General features: G+C 37.4%; 1 protein-coding gene across 10 annotated transcripts in view; it reads right to left on the bottom strand.

Annotated features, from left to right (window-relative positions):
• The window catches only part of LOC140729704 (liprin-alpha-1-like), a 150,875-nt gene that overhangs the window by 59,280 nt on the left and 75,184 nt on the right, over window positions 1–16,411 (bottom strand). For 6 of the 10 annotated variants that reach the window (XM_073049793.1, XM_073049789.1, XM_073049790.1 and 3 more), the window contains exons 4-13: window positions 16,329–16,403; window positions 16,038–16,142; window positions 14,682–14,903; window positions 14,100–14,246; window positions 12,312–12,446; window positions 10,063–10,140; window positions 9,662–9,745; window positions 8,132–8,263; window positions 3,624–3,686; window positions 1,934–2,025 (exon numbers count right to left, since the gene is read on the bottom strand). In XM_073049793.1, coding sequence (XP_072905894.1) covers window positions 1,934–2,025; window positions 3,624–3,686; window positions 8,132–8,263; window positions 9,662–9,745; window positions 10,063–10,140; window positions 12,312–12,446; window positions 14,100–14,246; window positions 14,682–14,903; window positions 16,038–16,142; window positions 16,329–16,403 — 1,133 coding nt within the window. The remainder of the gene's footprint in view (window positions 1–1,933; window positions 2,026–3,623; window positions 3,687–8,131; window positions 8,264–9,661; window positions 9,746–10,062; window positions 10,141–12,311; window positions 12,447–14,099; window positions 14,247–14,681; window positions 14,904–16,037; window positions 16,143–16,328; window positions 16,404–16,411) is intronic. The other 4 variants (XM_073049795.1, XM_073049794.1, XM_073049798.1 and 1 more) reach the window with 1 other exon arrangement.

The raw sequence follows: 16,411 nt of genomic DNA, 5'->3' as shown, positions 1-16,411 counted from the left end.
CTAAATAATCAGTCTTATGGAAGTTCAAACAACACACACAAAATGCTGGTGGAACACAGCAGGCCAGGCAGCATCTATAGGGAGAAGCGCTGTAGACGTTTCGGGCCGAGACCCTTCGTCAGGACTAACCGAAAGGAAAGATAGTAAGAGATTTGAAAGTAGTGGGGGGAGGGGGAAATGCGAAATGATAGGAGAAGACCGGAGGGGGTGGGATGAAGCTAAGAGCTGGAAAGGTGATTGGCGAAAGTGATACAGAGCTGGAGAAGGGAAAGGATCATGGGACGGGAGGCCTCGGGAGAAGGGGGGGGGGGGGGGGGAAACACCAGAGGGAGATGGAGAACAGGCAAACAACTAAATATGTCAGGGATGGGGTAAGAAGGGGAGGAGGGGCATTAACGGAAGTTAGAGAAGTCAATGTTCATGCCATCAGGTTGGAGGCTAGCCAGCTGGTATATAAGGTGTTGTTCCTCCAACCTGAGTTTGGATTCATTTTGACAATAGAGGAGGCCATGGATAGACATATCAGAATGGGAATGGGATGTGGAACTAAAATGTGTGGTCACTGGGAGTCTTATGGAAGTCCTGATTTTAGCAATTTCAAAAATCAGTCTTAGAACAAATTATTTCAGCTCTCGTATCAGGTGCATGGAATGCAAAGAAGCTGTTGTTTCAGGAATTAAGAAATTAGGACATGGCCGCTTTCCAAATAGGCCTCTATTTGTAGCTTTGAAGACTGGGACATTGTATATAGATCTTAGAAATAAATCTGCTGAGGGAAGCAAAGCTTGCTGCAGGTTTATTTTCTGTGGGAAACCAAAACATCTTGACATTGCTGCCAAACTTGTACAGAGTATGTTAGAGTTAGTGTCCATATTCATTCCTGGCTCTCTCCTCTGTAGTGTGACAGGCTTAGACTTGCACAACAAACTGGATTTGGATTTCAGCCTTCAATTACATCAACACTATAGTGCAACTGTACACTTCCACAGAAGTTACTCATTAAATATCTGCATAATCAGTAAAATAAATCACAGAATTGTCAGCTTTTCCTCAAAAGGCCGAAGGTTCAAGAGATGAGGTACTCATCTCTTATCTTGGATACTCAACCAAATGAAAAAGAGATTGAGTTTTATGCATTTGAAAACAGCAAAGGTCAATTAAGTTTCCAAGGGTTTATGGAGTTCATCGCAGCTCGTAGAGAGAGGAAGGATATGGAAGATTTGGAGAGGGTGCAAAGGAGTTTAACCAGGATGTTGCCTGGATTAAATAGCATTTTCCAAAAGGTGAGGATTGAAAAACTTTGATTGGTTTCTCGAGCATCGAAGGCTGCAGGAGTGTATAAAAGTGAGAGGTACAGATAAAGCAGGTAATCAGAGTCTTGCAGAGAGAAAGGCAGGTTCTTGGAATGTGCTGGAAGCAGATATAATAACAACATTGACAAGACATTTGGACAGGTACATAAACAAAATATCTGAGAGATTATACTAACAGAACCGCAGTTCTATAAATTACTCACCAGCCAATCACCCCATCCCTTCACCTAGACCTAGCAATCACTTGCCTGCTCTTGCGCCATCCCTTTCCCCTCCCATCTTTTTTATATTGGCTATTTCTCCTCTTTCTCTGCAACCCTAATGAAGGGTTTTAGATCCAAAATGTGGAATTGTTGACTGTCCATTTCCATCCATACAGCTGCCTGACCTGCTGAGTTAGTCCAGCATTTTGTGTTGCTACATCAATTACAAAACTATCTCTTGGAATACCTATTAGAATTAATTCATATTTTCGATTCTTAGATGTCATTGAATAACCTTCAATTAATATATAGGGTTCAAGACAAAAATGAGAAAATTAAGATAGGAATTATAGAAGTGGCAAATTCACAAACAACTTTGTCAAAGTTGGCAGAAATATTGTTATATCTGTTTGATACCTGTGATGCAGAGGGTCGGCAAAAGAAGTTGCTTTTACTCTCCATTGATCATTTTCAGCCCGTGAGTTTTCAATTTCAGCCAGCAATTGATTCTGCAAATCAAAATATTAAATAGCTTGAAAATAATAAATTTAAATATATTGCAATGAAAAATTATAAGATGGTGCAAATATTGAAAGTGAAAATTTACTAGTTTTAATGCATTCTTAATAAAAGAGGACTACACATTAAAACGACTGACAAATCTCAAATACAAGCTTTTATATTTATGTTAAATGATTTAAATAGGCCTCTCAAATTATCCTGCAGTCTAGGTTTAATAGATTGCAGCAAAGGATACTTCAACTCATTTGCAGAAATTTTACAAACGAAATCAGGTAATACATTTTTCTGGAAATAACCACCTTGTAATGCAATTTTACAAATTAAAAAACTAGCCACACACAAAATGATTACAACCCATGTTCAAAGTAATGGTATGAAGGACGTTAGTAGTTAGCCTATCTCCTGAGATAGACAGAGAGAAGGGAAGAATCAAAGATGGATCATGTGGAGGTGAGAGCAGATTACAAATTGGCAGTCAAGTAATAAAACTGCTGGAATCTGCCCGAGTTCAGGAAGCAGTACCAAATGCAGATTTCTATCAACTGGAAAAAGTGTTGAGGCAGTGGGATAGGGCAAGACTGAAACAAATACTGTTCCACACATCCCAGAAAAATACAAGCACATCTTGGGCACCTTTGATCCGAGGAAAGTGAGGAGTTAAACAAGTTGTTCAATGTGATAGCAAGCTGAATGATGAATGAATATGTTGAATGAGGGGAACTAAAGAAAAAACAGAAGGTACTCAGACTATTCAGATGTGGGATAGAGGAATAAAGGAATTGCACATTGATGGTAGAGATGTGCCTGTTGAGACCATAAGACAAGTGAACTGGAAACAGACAAAAAGGTGTTTGTGCAGAGGTGTTACAGATATACTGTAAGTGGTAAGAGACTAGACCAGAGGACAATGGATAGAATTAAAGTAGAAAGCAGTAAGTTAAATGGGGCAAGTACACAGTTGGCCTGCCAGGACAGTCAAGCTTGTGAATGTTTAGCAGGGGTCAAAAGCACATTGTCAAAATGGAGTAGATTAGAGCATGAGATGGAAATAGAAATGTCAAGATAGTCAGCAATGCATAGACAGAACAAGGGAGAGGTGCAGATGAATCAAGAGCACTTTATACAAGTGAAAGAGTCCAGGGTTTTGGGCAGGGGAGTGGGATGGGAAGAGATTGGCACTGGTTAAAGAGGTGGAAATAGTGTTCAATGTCACCTTAAACTTGGAATTCATTGAGATGAAGCCAAGGTATCTAATTGTTTAGGATCAGATAGTTTAAGGTCAGAAGTGATAGCAACAAAAAGTTTCAGAGATAGAGAAACAACTCTATCCCATGGATGCAACCTGAACGCTGAGTATTTTCAGCATTTTCCATTTTACTTCAGATTTCCAGCATCTACAGTTTTTGGATTTTCAATTATTGGTATAAAGGTTTTAAGATGAAAGATTCTAGTAACACAAAATAGTGAACAATGTTAGTAAAACAACTGAAGCACTTCAATTAGCAGTGCAGCTAAATTACTTTTCTAAGCATATAGAATCAAATGCAAATGAATATATGAGAAACATCAGGGCTGCAAGGATTACCTTCTCTTGATGTGTTTCTTCAATCAGTTGCTTGGTATTTTCAAGCTCTCGAATAAGGGAATTCTGAAATAGCATTTTCCAGAATAATAATTTACACCACATACTTAGTATTAATTAGTTTGAATTTAAGTACTAACATTTCTCACTGAAGAATAGACTATATCACCCAGGGGTGGGTGAAGAGGAGAACAGGGATATTTTTCAGTTCTATGCATCGACTTAAGTATTTAATTCCCTAAATTGCTTGTGTCTTTCTACATCAAAAGTTCCAGAGTGGAACATGATCCAGTAACAGACTTTATTGCATTGCTGTTGAATACAGTAAGATGGGCTATTATATTTATTTTTGTTGTCCAATGAATATCTAAATTATATGGCAAAAGCATGGAATACATTAAAAAAAAGTATGCATCAAATGCAAAGAATAAAGTATAATCCAAAGCCCCCGCACAAATGCACTTGGAGTTTTTGAAGTAAATTATCAAGTCCACGTAAGACACCATATACAACCCTCAGATTCATTTTGTTGCGGGAATTCACTGCAAATCCAAGAAACACAACAGCATCGATAAAAGTCTGCACCCAATAGGACAGAGAAACAACCAAAAAGTGCAAATAACAACAAATAATAAAAAACGAATAAGCAAGGAATATGAGATGAAAACCCCTTGAAGTGATTCCATGGGCTCTGGGAATGTTCAGTGATGGAGCGAGTGAGTTGAGTGAATTTATCCCTTCAGCCTCTTGAACCAGAGGGGATAACTTCACTCGCCTCATCACTGAACTATTTCCACAACCTATGGACCCATTTTCAAAGACCCTTCATCTCATATTCCTTGCTTATTTATTTTCTTTTGTATTTGTAGTTTTTTGTTTTTTGCCCTTTCATCACTGCACCCAACAGGGCTGACAGTCTTTCACTGATTCGATTATGATTTTTTGGACTTCTGTATGCAAGGAAGAAAATGAATCCCAGGGTTGTTTATGGCAACACATGTTCTTTGATAATAAACTTACTTTGAAGTTTGAGGGTAATAACTGTTCTATGAACCTGGTGGTGTGGGTCCCGAGGTTCCTGTACCTTCTTCCTGATTGTATCAGTGAGAAGAGGGCATGGCCTGGATGGTGGGGGCCCTTTCCTGCAACAGCACTCCATGTAGATGTACTCAACAGTGGGGATGGCTTTAGCTATGATGGACTGGGCAAAATCCACTATTTTTTATAGAATTTTCTGTTCAAGGACATTGACGTTTCTATACCAGGCTGTTTTGCAACCAGTCAATACACTCTCCATCATACATCTATAGAAGGTTGTCATTGCTTTAGATGTTATGACGACTATGTAAACTTTTAAAGAAATAGAGGAACTGCTGAGCTTTCTTTGTAATGCCATTTACACGTTGGACGCAGCACAAATCCTCTGATATGATAACACCTAGGAATTTAAAGTCGCTGACTCTCTACCTCTGATCCAAGGAAGGCTAGTTCATAGACCTCTAGTGAATCATCAGCTCCTTGGTCCTGCTGACATTCAGAGGCTGTTGTGCCACCACTGAGCCAGATTTTTTATCTCCCTCCTATATGCTGATTCAACACCTTTGATTCAGCCAATAACAGTGGTGTTGCCAGCAAAATTTCTCTTCATCTCTGTTTTAAATGGGTACCCTCTAGACTGTGGCCTCTTGTCCTGGACTCACCCACTAAGGGAAACAGCCTTTCCACATCTACTCTGTCCAACCCTTTCAACATTCGAAATGTTTCTGAGATCTCCTCTCATTCTTCTATACTCTAATACAGTCCAAGAGATGACAAATGCTCCTCATATGTTAGCCCCTGCATTCCAGGGATCATCCTTGTAAATCTTCTCTGAACTCTCTCCCATATCAGTACATCCCTTCTAAGATAGGGGGCCCAAAACTGCACACAGTATTCCAAATGAGGTCTCACCAGTGCCCCACAGAGCCTCATCAACACCTCCTTACTCTTATACAGTATTCCTCTTGAAATGAATGCCAACATAGCATTCGCTTTCCTTACTGCCGATCCAACCTGGTGGTTAACCTTTAGGGTATCCTGCACGAGGACTCCCAAGTCCCTTTGCACTTCCGATTTTTGAATTTTCTATAAAAATGACACACAAAGTCAGGTTACTGACAAAGTCTACACTTCTCAAGATAGATCTCTTTATGTGCACCATGCTCCTCTGACCTTTAACACAGGTGCCACCAGGGTTGTGTCCCGAGTCCCCTCCTCTACTCCGTTTACCCCCATGACTGCACTGCCATACACAACTCAAGGCTGCTGATCAATTCGCAGATGATACTACTTTGAACAGTCTTATTTCTAGCAGTAAAGAGACAGCCTACAGAGGAGAGGTTGACACCCTGACACAGTTGTGCCAAGATAACAACCTTTTCCTCAATGTCCAAAAGACAAGAGCTGATTGTGGATTACAGGAGGAGTGGAGACAACATCAACAGCAATAGATCTGCAGTTAAGGTGAGTAGTTTCAAATTCCTCGGTATACACATCACCGAAGATCTCACCTGGACTGTACACACTGGCTGTGTGGCAAAAAAAAAAAGCACAGCAGCGTCCCTTCCATCTCAGAAATTTGGCATAAGCCCCCAAATCCTCAAGACCTTCTACAGGAGCACCATTGAGAGTATGGTATAGACAGTTCAGCACATGCAGGATATTTACAACAGCAGGTGCAGAAAGAAGGCCTGGAAGATCATTGGGGACACCAATTTCCACAACCATAAACTGTTTCAGCAGCTCCCGTTTGGCAAACGGTACTGTAGCATTAAACCCCAGTCCAATAGGACAGCTTCTTTCTACAAGCCATTGGGCTTATAAATTTGTAAGTCTGTGATTTTTACTTTCTCACATTGCGGGATGGATGCAAGTTATAAATAAATTCTGAATGGGTCAATCAAAACAACTTTCAGAGGACCTTAGAAGAAGAATTGTAGAGGTGCATGAAGCTGGAAAATGCTACAAAAGCATTTCTAAAGACCTGAGTATTCATCAGTCCACAGTAGAAATTGTCTCCAAATGGAGGAAATTCCGTACTGTTTCGACTCTCCCTAGGAGTGGGCATCCTGCAAAAATCACACCAAGAGCACAATATTGAAGGAGGTGAAAAAGAACCTAAGGATAACAGCAAAAGCATGGTAGTAAAAAGCATTATGGTTTGGGGCTGCTTTGCTGCATCAGGACCTGGACAGCATGCATTCACTGAGGGAACAATTAATTTTAAATTCTTTCAATTTTGCAGGAGAATGTCAGGCTAGTGGTCCATCTGAAGCTTAATAGAAGTTGAATGATGCAACAAGACCATGATCTGAAACACAAGAGTAAATCAATAACAGAACGGTTTTAAAATAATAAAATTCATGTTTTGAAATGGCCAAGTCGAGTCCAGATCTTAACCCAATTGAGACGCTGTGGCATGACCTGCAGAGAGCTGTTTATACAAGGAATCCCAGAAATATTGATGAACTGAAACTGTTTTCTATGGAGGAATGGTCTAAAATTCCTCCAAGACGATGTGCAGGACCAATCAACAGTTACTGGAAACTCTGGGTTAAAGTTATTGTTGTACAAAGGGGTCACACCAGCACATACTTTTTCTGACAAATAAATGTAATATTGGATCATTTTTCTCAATAAATAAATGGACAAGTATATTTGTGTTTTTTATTTAACTGGGTTATTTTTATCTAGTTTTGGGACTTGCATGAAGATCTGATCACATTTTAAGTCATGCAGCAATAGTGAAAATTTTAAAAGGGTTCACAAACTTTCTAGCACCACTGTATTGAGGCCATGGTCTTGAAGCTTATTGATTAGCTGAGGGGATGTCAGTATTGAATGCCGAGTTGTAGTTGATGAAAAGCATCATGATGTATACATCTTCACTGCTGAGGTGAAACCCTGCCAAATCGTAGGAAAGCTAAACTGGGCTTTGAAGCAGTGAAATGTACCAGAATGATATCAAGATTCCAAATGATAAACTGCAAAGCAAGACTAGATAAGCAGCTGTATTTCCTCACAGTTAAAATAGACAAGATTGAAGTTTAAAAATTAAAGGGAACTTATTGAGAAGAAATTCCTCCCATTGAGCTGGGGTATGTATGGCTATGAAGCATTATCTGTCAATTATTAATTGGCTTCTCTGGAGTGAAGATAAACAGTTTCTAGTTTTGAGGTTTTTGCCAGTGACAATTGATGCTAGGCTAATCATTAATTTTAAATCTGAGAACAAATGTTGGTCAACATATTTCTGTCAAAGGATATGAGAAAAATGCAGGTGCATGGGGCTAGGATACAATTTATTGTTATTGAATGAAAAAAGGTTTGAGTTAAATGCCCTATTCCTTTTATTATGCTGTTACATAGTATGTAAAACAAAACCCACCAAACCTTGCCAAATAAACTAGGTTTGAGGTAAATAACATCTGCAAGGATCTAATAATTTAATATTTTGTTTTTAAAAGGACTACCTTTTCCTCTAATGCAGCCATCCTTTCCTTTAGATGCAGCTGAAGTCTTTCATTGGACTCTGACAGTAGCTTATCTACAGTGTCTGATAAGCGCTTATTGTGTTCTTCGTTCATCTTTTCTCTCTGACGAGCCTTATAGATAAATAATGGGTAGATTAAAAGCTAGATTGAGAAAACTTATCAATGCCAGTTGGTCAATATACACAATACAAAAGATAATTTTAAATACAAAAGCATGGTTAATTTCAAAAGCATGCATTTGCCAATGTGAATAAGAACTTTACACTCACATTAAACACATTCATATTTACCTCATACCAGAAGTTTCATAACACAAGATAGAAATCTGGCACACAGAAAAGAATCAAGTATAGTGTAAAGCTAGTGATTTTTTTGGCTATGCTGTCTGACCTGTTGAGTATTTACAACACTCTCTGCTTTTATTTCTGGTTTTCAGCATTTGTATTTTCTTTTAATTTTCAAATATTTTTCTATTTCTAAAATGTTTACAATCCAATGCAAAAGTTTACTGGTTACTTTTAAGATGAAACTTGTTAAATTTGATTAGAATTTGTTTATGAAATCATACTAAAGCTTAGAAGTATAAATGCATGGGGAGATATGGTGAGAAATCCTACCCTGACAATTGTACTGGGCAAATGTAGGACGTGAGAAGGGATAATCCCAGCATTCCATTAAAAATGCATTACATTTTTTCCTTAGTTATCCAAACAGCTTAAAAGAAATCAACTTTTTTTTATTGAACAGCAGAGTAATGCGAGTACTCTGAGACTGAGCAGATAACAAGGTTTTTTGGTAACCTGCAGCCTCCAAGTTGAATCCAAACAAAGGCAGTCTACTACAAACAAGAGACCTGTTAACTGTTCTAGTGACTGGCATCTGAGGCTTAAGGGGTGGCAGTGGCAACCAGGGAGAGCACTGGGATAAAGAGAATAAATTTAGGAATTTTAATCCCCATATTGCAACATAGATCAGAAAAAAAAGCATGCAACTCATATCAAAATTGGAGAACAACACACACAAAATGCTGGTGGAACAGAGCAGGCCAGACAGCATCTATAAGGAGAAGCGCTATCGACGTTTCGGGCCGAGACCCTTTGTCAGGACTGGAGAATTGGAGAATTTTTTGGAGCAGAGCCAGTAGAATTATAAACACTTCAAAATGACATGGACAACCATTACAACAAACTCCCATCTGACAATGTTTCTGTTATGGATTAAGACGAATTTGCCATTTTTGCATATGCAAAAAGACATCTAGCATGGTGATTGATGGCCAGCATACCATACAGCAACCATTCACCCATTTACACTAATCCTACACTGAAAAGGAAATTTAGGATTTTTTCCTTATTAAAGTAGTTTACAGTTTACACTGTGAGCAAGTCTATAAAGTTACAAAAGAATCCATGCACTAATGTTACAAGTTGCATAAGATTCTACTTTTAGTTTCAGGTTTATCATTTTAGATTCAATAAATGGGAACATGGAAACTCCCAATCAACATACTCGCTGCAATTCTTGATTCTTTTCTTCGAGCTGTGCCTCCAACTGCCGTAACCTTTCTTCAATGTTTCCATGCCTTTCTTCCGCCTGACAAATAAATAAATACGATTGTCAAATATCTCAGGTTTGTACTTTGAAATAATAAATCTCTATGAAATTTTAAAAGTTTTCCAAGAAGCATAGGTCGAGTTTAGAGTAAGCTTCAGCCAGTGGTCTCTCAAAAGCCCATGGCATTGTATGGAAAGATGACAGAAGCACATAGATGATTTTTTTTTTTTGAATTGCTGTGCGTAGTTTTGAAGCTTTAAATGTTCAGCAAGCTTATTACAAGGTCTAAGCTTCAACTGCCACGTTTGCAGAAGGCAGCAAGCACAAGACAGTGACTGGAACATTGTATCATCTACCTTCCTAAGCATGGAGCTCAGTTCCGTCAGTTTAGCTTCCATGAGGGTAGACTCTTCAGAAGAAAAGGAAGGATCAGACTAAGAAAGGCAGACAGGTACAGGAAACAGTAGAAAGAAAGGTTACTGTTGTTAGGACTACCATACTAAAAAGGCAAAGAGACGAAGATAAATACTGATTAGTTTATCCAGAAAAGTACAAAATAGGATATCAGATACAAGCTCATAAAAGAGGACATGTATATATGGACCAACAGTTATGTACACGGACTAAATGCTGCATAAGCATTAACAGACTGGCTTATATTATGGAATGGAATAATTATCTTTACTAAAGACTTAATACATCATGACAATTACCGTAAAAATATTGTGAAATTTAGTAAAATAACAATCACATCAATTATATTCAGAATCAATTCAGAACCAAAGTTCAATTAACTGCTATACTCAAAACATACAAATCTTAAAAAGTACACAAAAAGATTGGATTTCAATGTAGAAGTCAATCTTACTCATTTTGTCCATCATGCTTATCAGATGTTTGACACTCCCTCATCTATGTGCTTTCAAGCAGCAAATGGGTACAGCTATCACACACTGCATGGAATATTTAACCCTAGGAATTGGCAAAATTGGTCTTCTGACTTCTTGGTTGCTAGTAACCATTGAGAAGGTTCCTGCTCATTTTGAGCAACTATCTCTAATGCCTGGAAATGTAGCACTTCAATTTAGAGCAGTCATCATTTGAAATCTCATAAAAAGGTACAACTGAGACCAGTTCTTACCTTCTTATCTTCTGCACTTTCTCACTGTATTCTGGCCACATAAGGAGGACATTCTGCCCATCCTCCAGCTTTGTGTCCTATGTCTGCTCAAATTAGCAACTAAAGTAGTTACTCATCCTCATGGAACAGTCTTCATTTTCCCTGGATTAATGAGGCTCCACTAACAGGAGCGTTCAGTTTAAGACGAACAGTAAAACAAGTTACACTACCTTTAAACTAAAGAAACGTTTTCTGGAGATACAACTGTTGATTCTCATCTACATTTCTCATAAACACACATAAATTCAACTTAATGTCTATAATAATATATGAGAGACAACAAAATCCTTGAAGCTTAATTTACAATTTATTTTGTAATGTGTTATGAGTTGCAGATCTTTGTTTTACTTGGTCTGGTTTCTATTCTATATGCCATGGCCAAAATTTTGTCTACATGCAGTAACATCTGAATCTGAATGGGAAGAATTTGCAGGGCTGAAGAACAGGGCAAGGAAGTAGGGTTAGCTGGATTTCCTTGTATAGGACCTGAATGAACACAGTGAGATGAATTATCTCATTTCGTGGCAGTACAATCCATGACATCAAATAAAAAAAATTCTTTCTTGTGAGAAATGCAAAAAGGCCAATTCATCGTCATCTTTATTTCAACAATATTCCTAGCAGATATGCATTATGAAATTAAGATTTCCCATGACAATTCTGCAATATCAAATCATGTATAACTAAGACATCATTACATGGCTCATTATACAGAATTGTAGAGGCAAATACAATCAGATCTGGGTCAGCAAGTTCAGGAAGGACCCCTTAAAGCTATGGAATGGATGGTGCAAAAAGAAAAAAAAACAATAGCTTTCAATCACAGCCAACCCCAGTTCCAATTGTCCTACTATATTGGTTTTCATCTTGTGCCAGGTTTACTCTGTAAGCTCAGAACAACAAGCTATGAAGCACCTTCTTTTTATTTGCTTGACATTATTTTCCTCCTGACATTTTACATCAAAAATCTTTTTTTTTTTTTGGAAGAGGCCTTTTCTCAGAAACCCTTGCAAAGAAGTCCAGAAACAAAATGCTGCTGTACTCATGGATTATGCTCACTTGAATTTGGGATTATGTTCAGCTGAATTTCAGTTGATAGGACACTGCAAAAACCAATACTCAAGCTCAAGCTGTCCTGTAGAACATCCCACATTCTTGGGAACACCCTTTGTTATTAGTTATCAATTAGAACTCAAAAGGTGACAAAAGTTTTAATCTCTGAAATGTCATTATTTCTCCATTTATTATCATTTCGTTTTGAAAAGTGAACATCACTAAATGATCCATTCACTTTCAATTTTGTTTGTTACTCAACATTAAGTAAACATAACAAACATGTCAGTTATAAAATTAATTCACTTTCAGTGTCTTGTGATCCTGGCACAGTTTATTACATTCAAGCTCCCTGTAGATTTAATGCCCTACCTTTGAGAGTGCAGCCACTCTTTGTGCCAACTCTGCTTCTACTTCTGGTAGTGTTTCTGCTTTTCTGAGAGTCTGCTGTAGTTTTTGCTCAGCTAGTTCCAGCCGCTCTTGCAACTGACGGTTCTTCTCTTCACTCTATATTTGCAGTTTTAACGAATTAACATTGAGTCAGTCCCAATGCAGAAGCAGTTGTAGAAATAAGAACAATCCTAATATTTGTTCAAGTCAGATAAAACACAAGTGGATAGAGAAGGAGATGCTGTGGAACCCAGACAACTGTGGTTTGAAGATCCAGCAAATTTACTGGAAGTTTGCTAGTTACATTATTTTTAACCAGGGAATTAAATCAAGACCCTAACAGCCCACCGACAGTTTTTAGGATTGAATCATAACATAGGAATTATTTCAATGTCCTGTTATATTCTCTTTAACTTTCTACACTAGATGATTTCCCATCACCCTATGAGAATTTTTGGTTTCAAAGATTCATTTTATCATCAAAATATGTATGAGAAGACAAATGTCAGTTGTATTCTGCCAGTGAGCCATGAAATACAGAAAAAAGAGATTAAAAAAAAGATCAACCACCACCCCCCCGCACAAAGAAACAAAAACTCAAACCCAAACCCCCCAACTCGCCAATCTGCAACAAGAAAGAAAACACAGAAAACTAAAGACAATCAATATATTTGTTCTATCAAGTATTGGCTGAACTTGGTTAACTTGCTGTGTAACAGAATCTATTTCAGATCTGAAAATGAATAATAAAGAATTTGCATCTTTATTCTATGTCTGGTCTTCATCTTATTTGGAGCCAAAATATGGAGGTGGTGAACTATATTATATTTAAATATGTAGCATCACTATATAAAAGGAACTTAATTTTCAAAAATATTCAGCGTTCTTCCTATGTTTGCTACCTACTTTTATTATTATTATTATTATTATATGATAGTTAATTTTAGTTCACCTTACTTAGGTCTGGACAACTAAAGATTCCATATTATGTTGCAATATTTTGAAATGTTCTGTAAAGCTGTGCATCCTTTAATGAGAACCCATTCAAACCATTAACTATCTTTACTGATGCAGATTGAACAATGGATTTTAACTTACTTGATTTTGTTTTTCTTCTTCACAGCTACAAAATTCAACATTATGTCAACTGCCACTTTTAGCATGAAAATATCAAGGCTGACTAAAATTTGTTGAGACAGCTACTATCAAATGTATTTATTCAACTAATCCATTACAAAATATGAAACACATACATAACAACTACAAAATTACAAGTGTGGTCATAAAGATTAAATGGAAATATTCAGTGAAATTGTACCACTGCAGTACCTAGACAAAAATATTAAGTAACCCAAATACACATTTGCCCAGAGAAATTTTGAGTGCACTCCTTTCAGTGACAAAACTTAGAAATAATTTGGAGTTTGTCAAATATCTATTTATATAGTCCATCTTAAATTTCAAGTTATAAAGTCAAACACTTCCTGCTAGAAATGAAAACTGAATAGTTCTCTACATCCTAGTACTTCAATAGAGACAGCATCAGGAGAATAAAAGATGTACTAACATAGAAACAGTGTAATTGCATATTTTCACTGTTAATCACTTTCAACTTCACAGCTACAGAAGTCATTCCGCTGCCATAACAAGCATAATCTCTGTTCCTCTCTGTTCAGTAAGATTTTGCTTTCAACTGAGTGCTTCATTACTAAGTGATGAAAACATGCAAAACAGAATAATCAGAACACTTCTGTCAATTAATGCAAGTACCTGTAAGTACATGGCATCTTTATTGGCAAGTTCATTTTCAAGTTTATCATTAAGATCATGTACAGATGTTGATTCTCGTTGTGCATTGAGGTAGCGTTTTTCAAGTGTTGTTATCCTTTCTTCCATGTCTTCTTTCTGAGCCATGGCCTATATAATCAGAAGATGTATGAGAATCAGTCACTCACTGTTCCTTCTTCACTCAACTTATCCACAACTTCTTTCAATATTCTGTCTCAAACTAATGAATCCCATTTATTGTTCTTTAAATATTTCCTCTAAAAGGTGGTATTTCTACGTATATAAATTACAAGTGTGTTTAAGAATCTTGATAAAATTCAAATTACCTTAATGTGTATGGAAATGCCTTTATGCCAGCATGGGGAATTTACCTGCAGCCTTTGCTGCAATCCATATCTAGGTACTGGGTAGACTAGCTACTTACTACAAAGTACAGTACTGAATCTCCCATGAGTTGTGTGTAATAAATGTTCTAATAACTAAACCTCAAAAGTCCGTTCGTTCATCACTATTAGGCCTGCAATTCACACTCCCATTTTGGTCGTTCTACCCTACAATTCTTACCTCACGCAAATCCCTCTGAAGTTTAGTGTTCATTTCCTCAGACTTAATTAAGTCTTTACGGGCTGTATCCAGATCTTCTTCAAGTTCTGATATCCTACTAGACAGAGCAGCCAGTCGATCCTTCATCTGCCCGTTCTCCTTGCTTTGTTTATCTATTGTTTCCTGAAGCTCTATTACTTTAATCAAATCTTCATCGTGACTTATAGAACTATTAGAAAATCTCTAAAATAAAAAGCAGCAAAATTCTTACATTAGTTGTTTTAATCAAAGTCTTTTGCCAAAAAAGATTGCTGTAGAACTCTCCAATGAAGTGTATCATTCAAAGAATATATGCAGAAAGTTTTGGATTATTTGCCGAACATCACTCTTAATTAGATTTAAGCCAGCGTTTACATACAATGATATGAATATGGGTGCTGAGTGAATTTCAAGTCCCACATGGAAAAGCTGGGTTCCAATGCATGTCTAGAGGCAAGTTCATTAGGCCCCGTGGTCCTGAAGCAATTTTGGTGGCAATCAGGTTATATAATGTCTTGTTTGGAACAGTTTCAGTAGTATTCTTTATTCAGTTGCCTTACTCTCCAACAATGGCAGGCGCATAAAGAAGACCTGGAAGATCATCTGGGACACCAGTCACCCCAATCAAACTATTTCAGCTGCTTCCATCTGGCAAACAGTACCGCAGCATTAAAGCCAGGACCAATAGGCTACTGACAGCTTCTTTCTACAGCCAGTAAAGTTATAAATTCAAATGTCTGTACATTATGATGGAGTCATAATGCAAAGATTTTTACTCCATCACATTGCTGGGATGGATGCAAGATTTAAATAGATTCCATTCAATATGAAATGTTTATGAAATAAATTAATATTTTTATAAGAACACAAGAAGAAGAATAGCCCTCAACTTGGCAGTGGAGTTATTGGGGCACCGTCAGGACAGTGTTTCTATAGCAAAGCTATTCTTGTTTTTACGAGGCCGAGTTGCTAGCTCGACGCTAAACCCGACTTGGATTTGAACTCGGGAACCTTCGCTCCGGAGTGCAGTGCTGATATTATTGCACCACCAAGCAGGACAAGAACACAAGAATTAAGGATTTTAATATAGCTTTGAAGCATTATCTATATCTGCTCTACTTCATAATGGTCTTAATGGCCTACACTGTGCTGCAGTGTTCTACTTCTGTATAAAATTTTCAATGAAATCTCAGGCCTGATATTTGCATTTCTTCCACAGAAGAGATAATTCCTCCCTACCCATTAAAACAGTCGCATTTATCTATTAGTGTACAACATAGCTAATTATAGGAAGCAAACAAAAATGAAATCTAATTAAAAACATCCAGTACATCATACCACGCCGTTTGTGCTAGGTAAATTATCGCCGCTATGATTTTCATCAGATGTATCTGTTACGCTTTTCTTCGGCGGATGGGAGTTTTGCTCTTTAATTAAGGAGAGCTGAAAGAAAATACAATGAGTTGCATAATTAAAGTGACATATTTAAAATCTTTAAAATTTCTTGTTATGAATACTTTAGTTGTCAAGCAAGATGATGGAAATGCTGCCAATTATGCATTTCATCGAAAAGAATATACTTCCTAAGAGGATTCAGGTGCCAATAAATTTCACAAACACTCAACACACCTCTTTCTCTCTAATTACAATTTCTTCTTCTAAAGCACTGACTCTTTCAAGTGCTACTCTTAACCGTTCCCGTACCTGGAATA

The sequence above is a fragment of the Hemitrygon akajei genome, chromosome 6, assembly GCF_048418815.1.
Source record: "Hemitrygon akajei chromosome 6, sHemAka1.3, whole genome shotgun sequence".
NCBI lineage: Eukaryota > Metazoa > Chordata > Chondrichthyes > Myliobatiformes > Dasyatidae > Hemitrygon > Hemitrygon akajei.
Note: the sequence above shows the minus strand (reverse complement) of the source record. Positions and strands in the feature narration are given on the sequence as shown.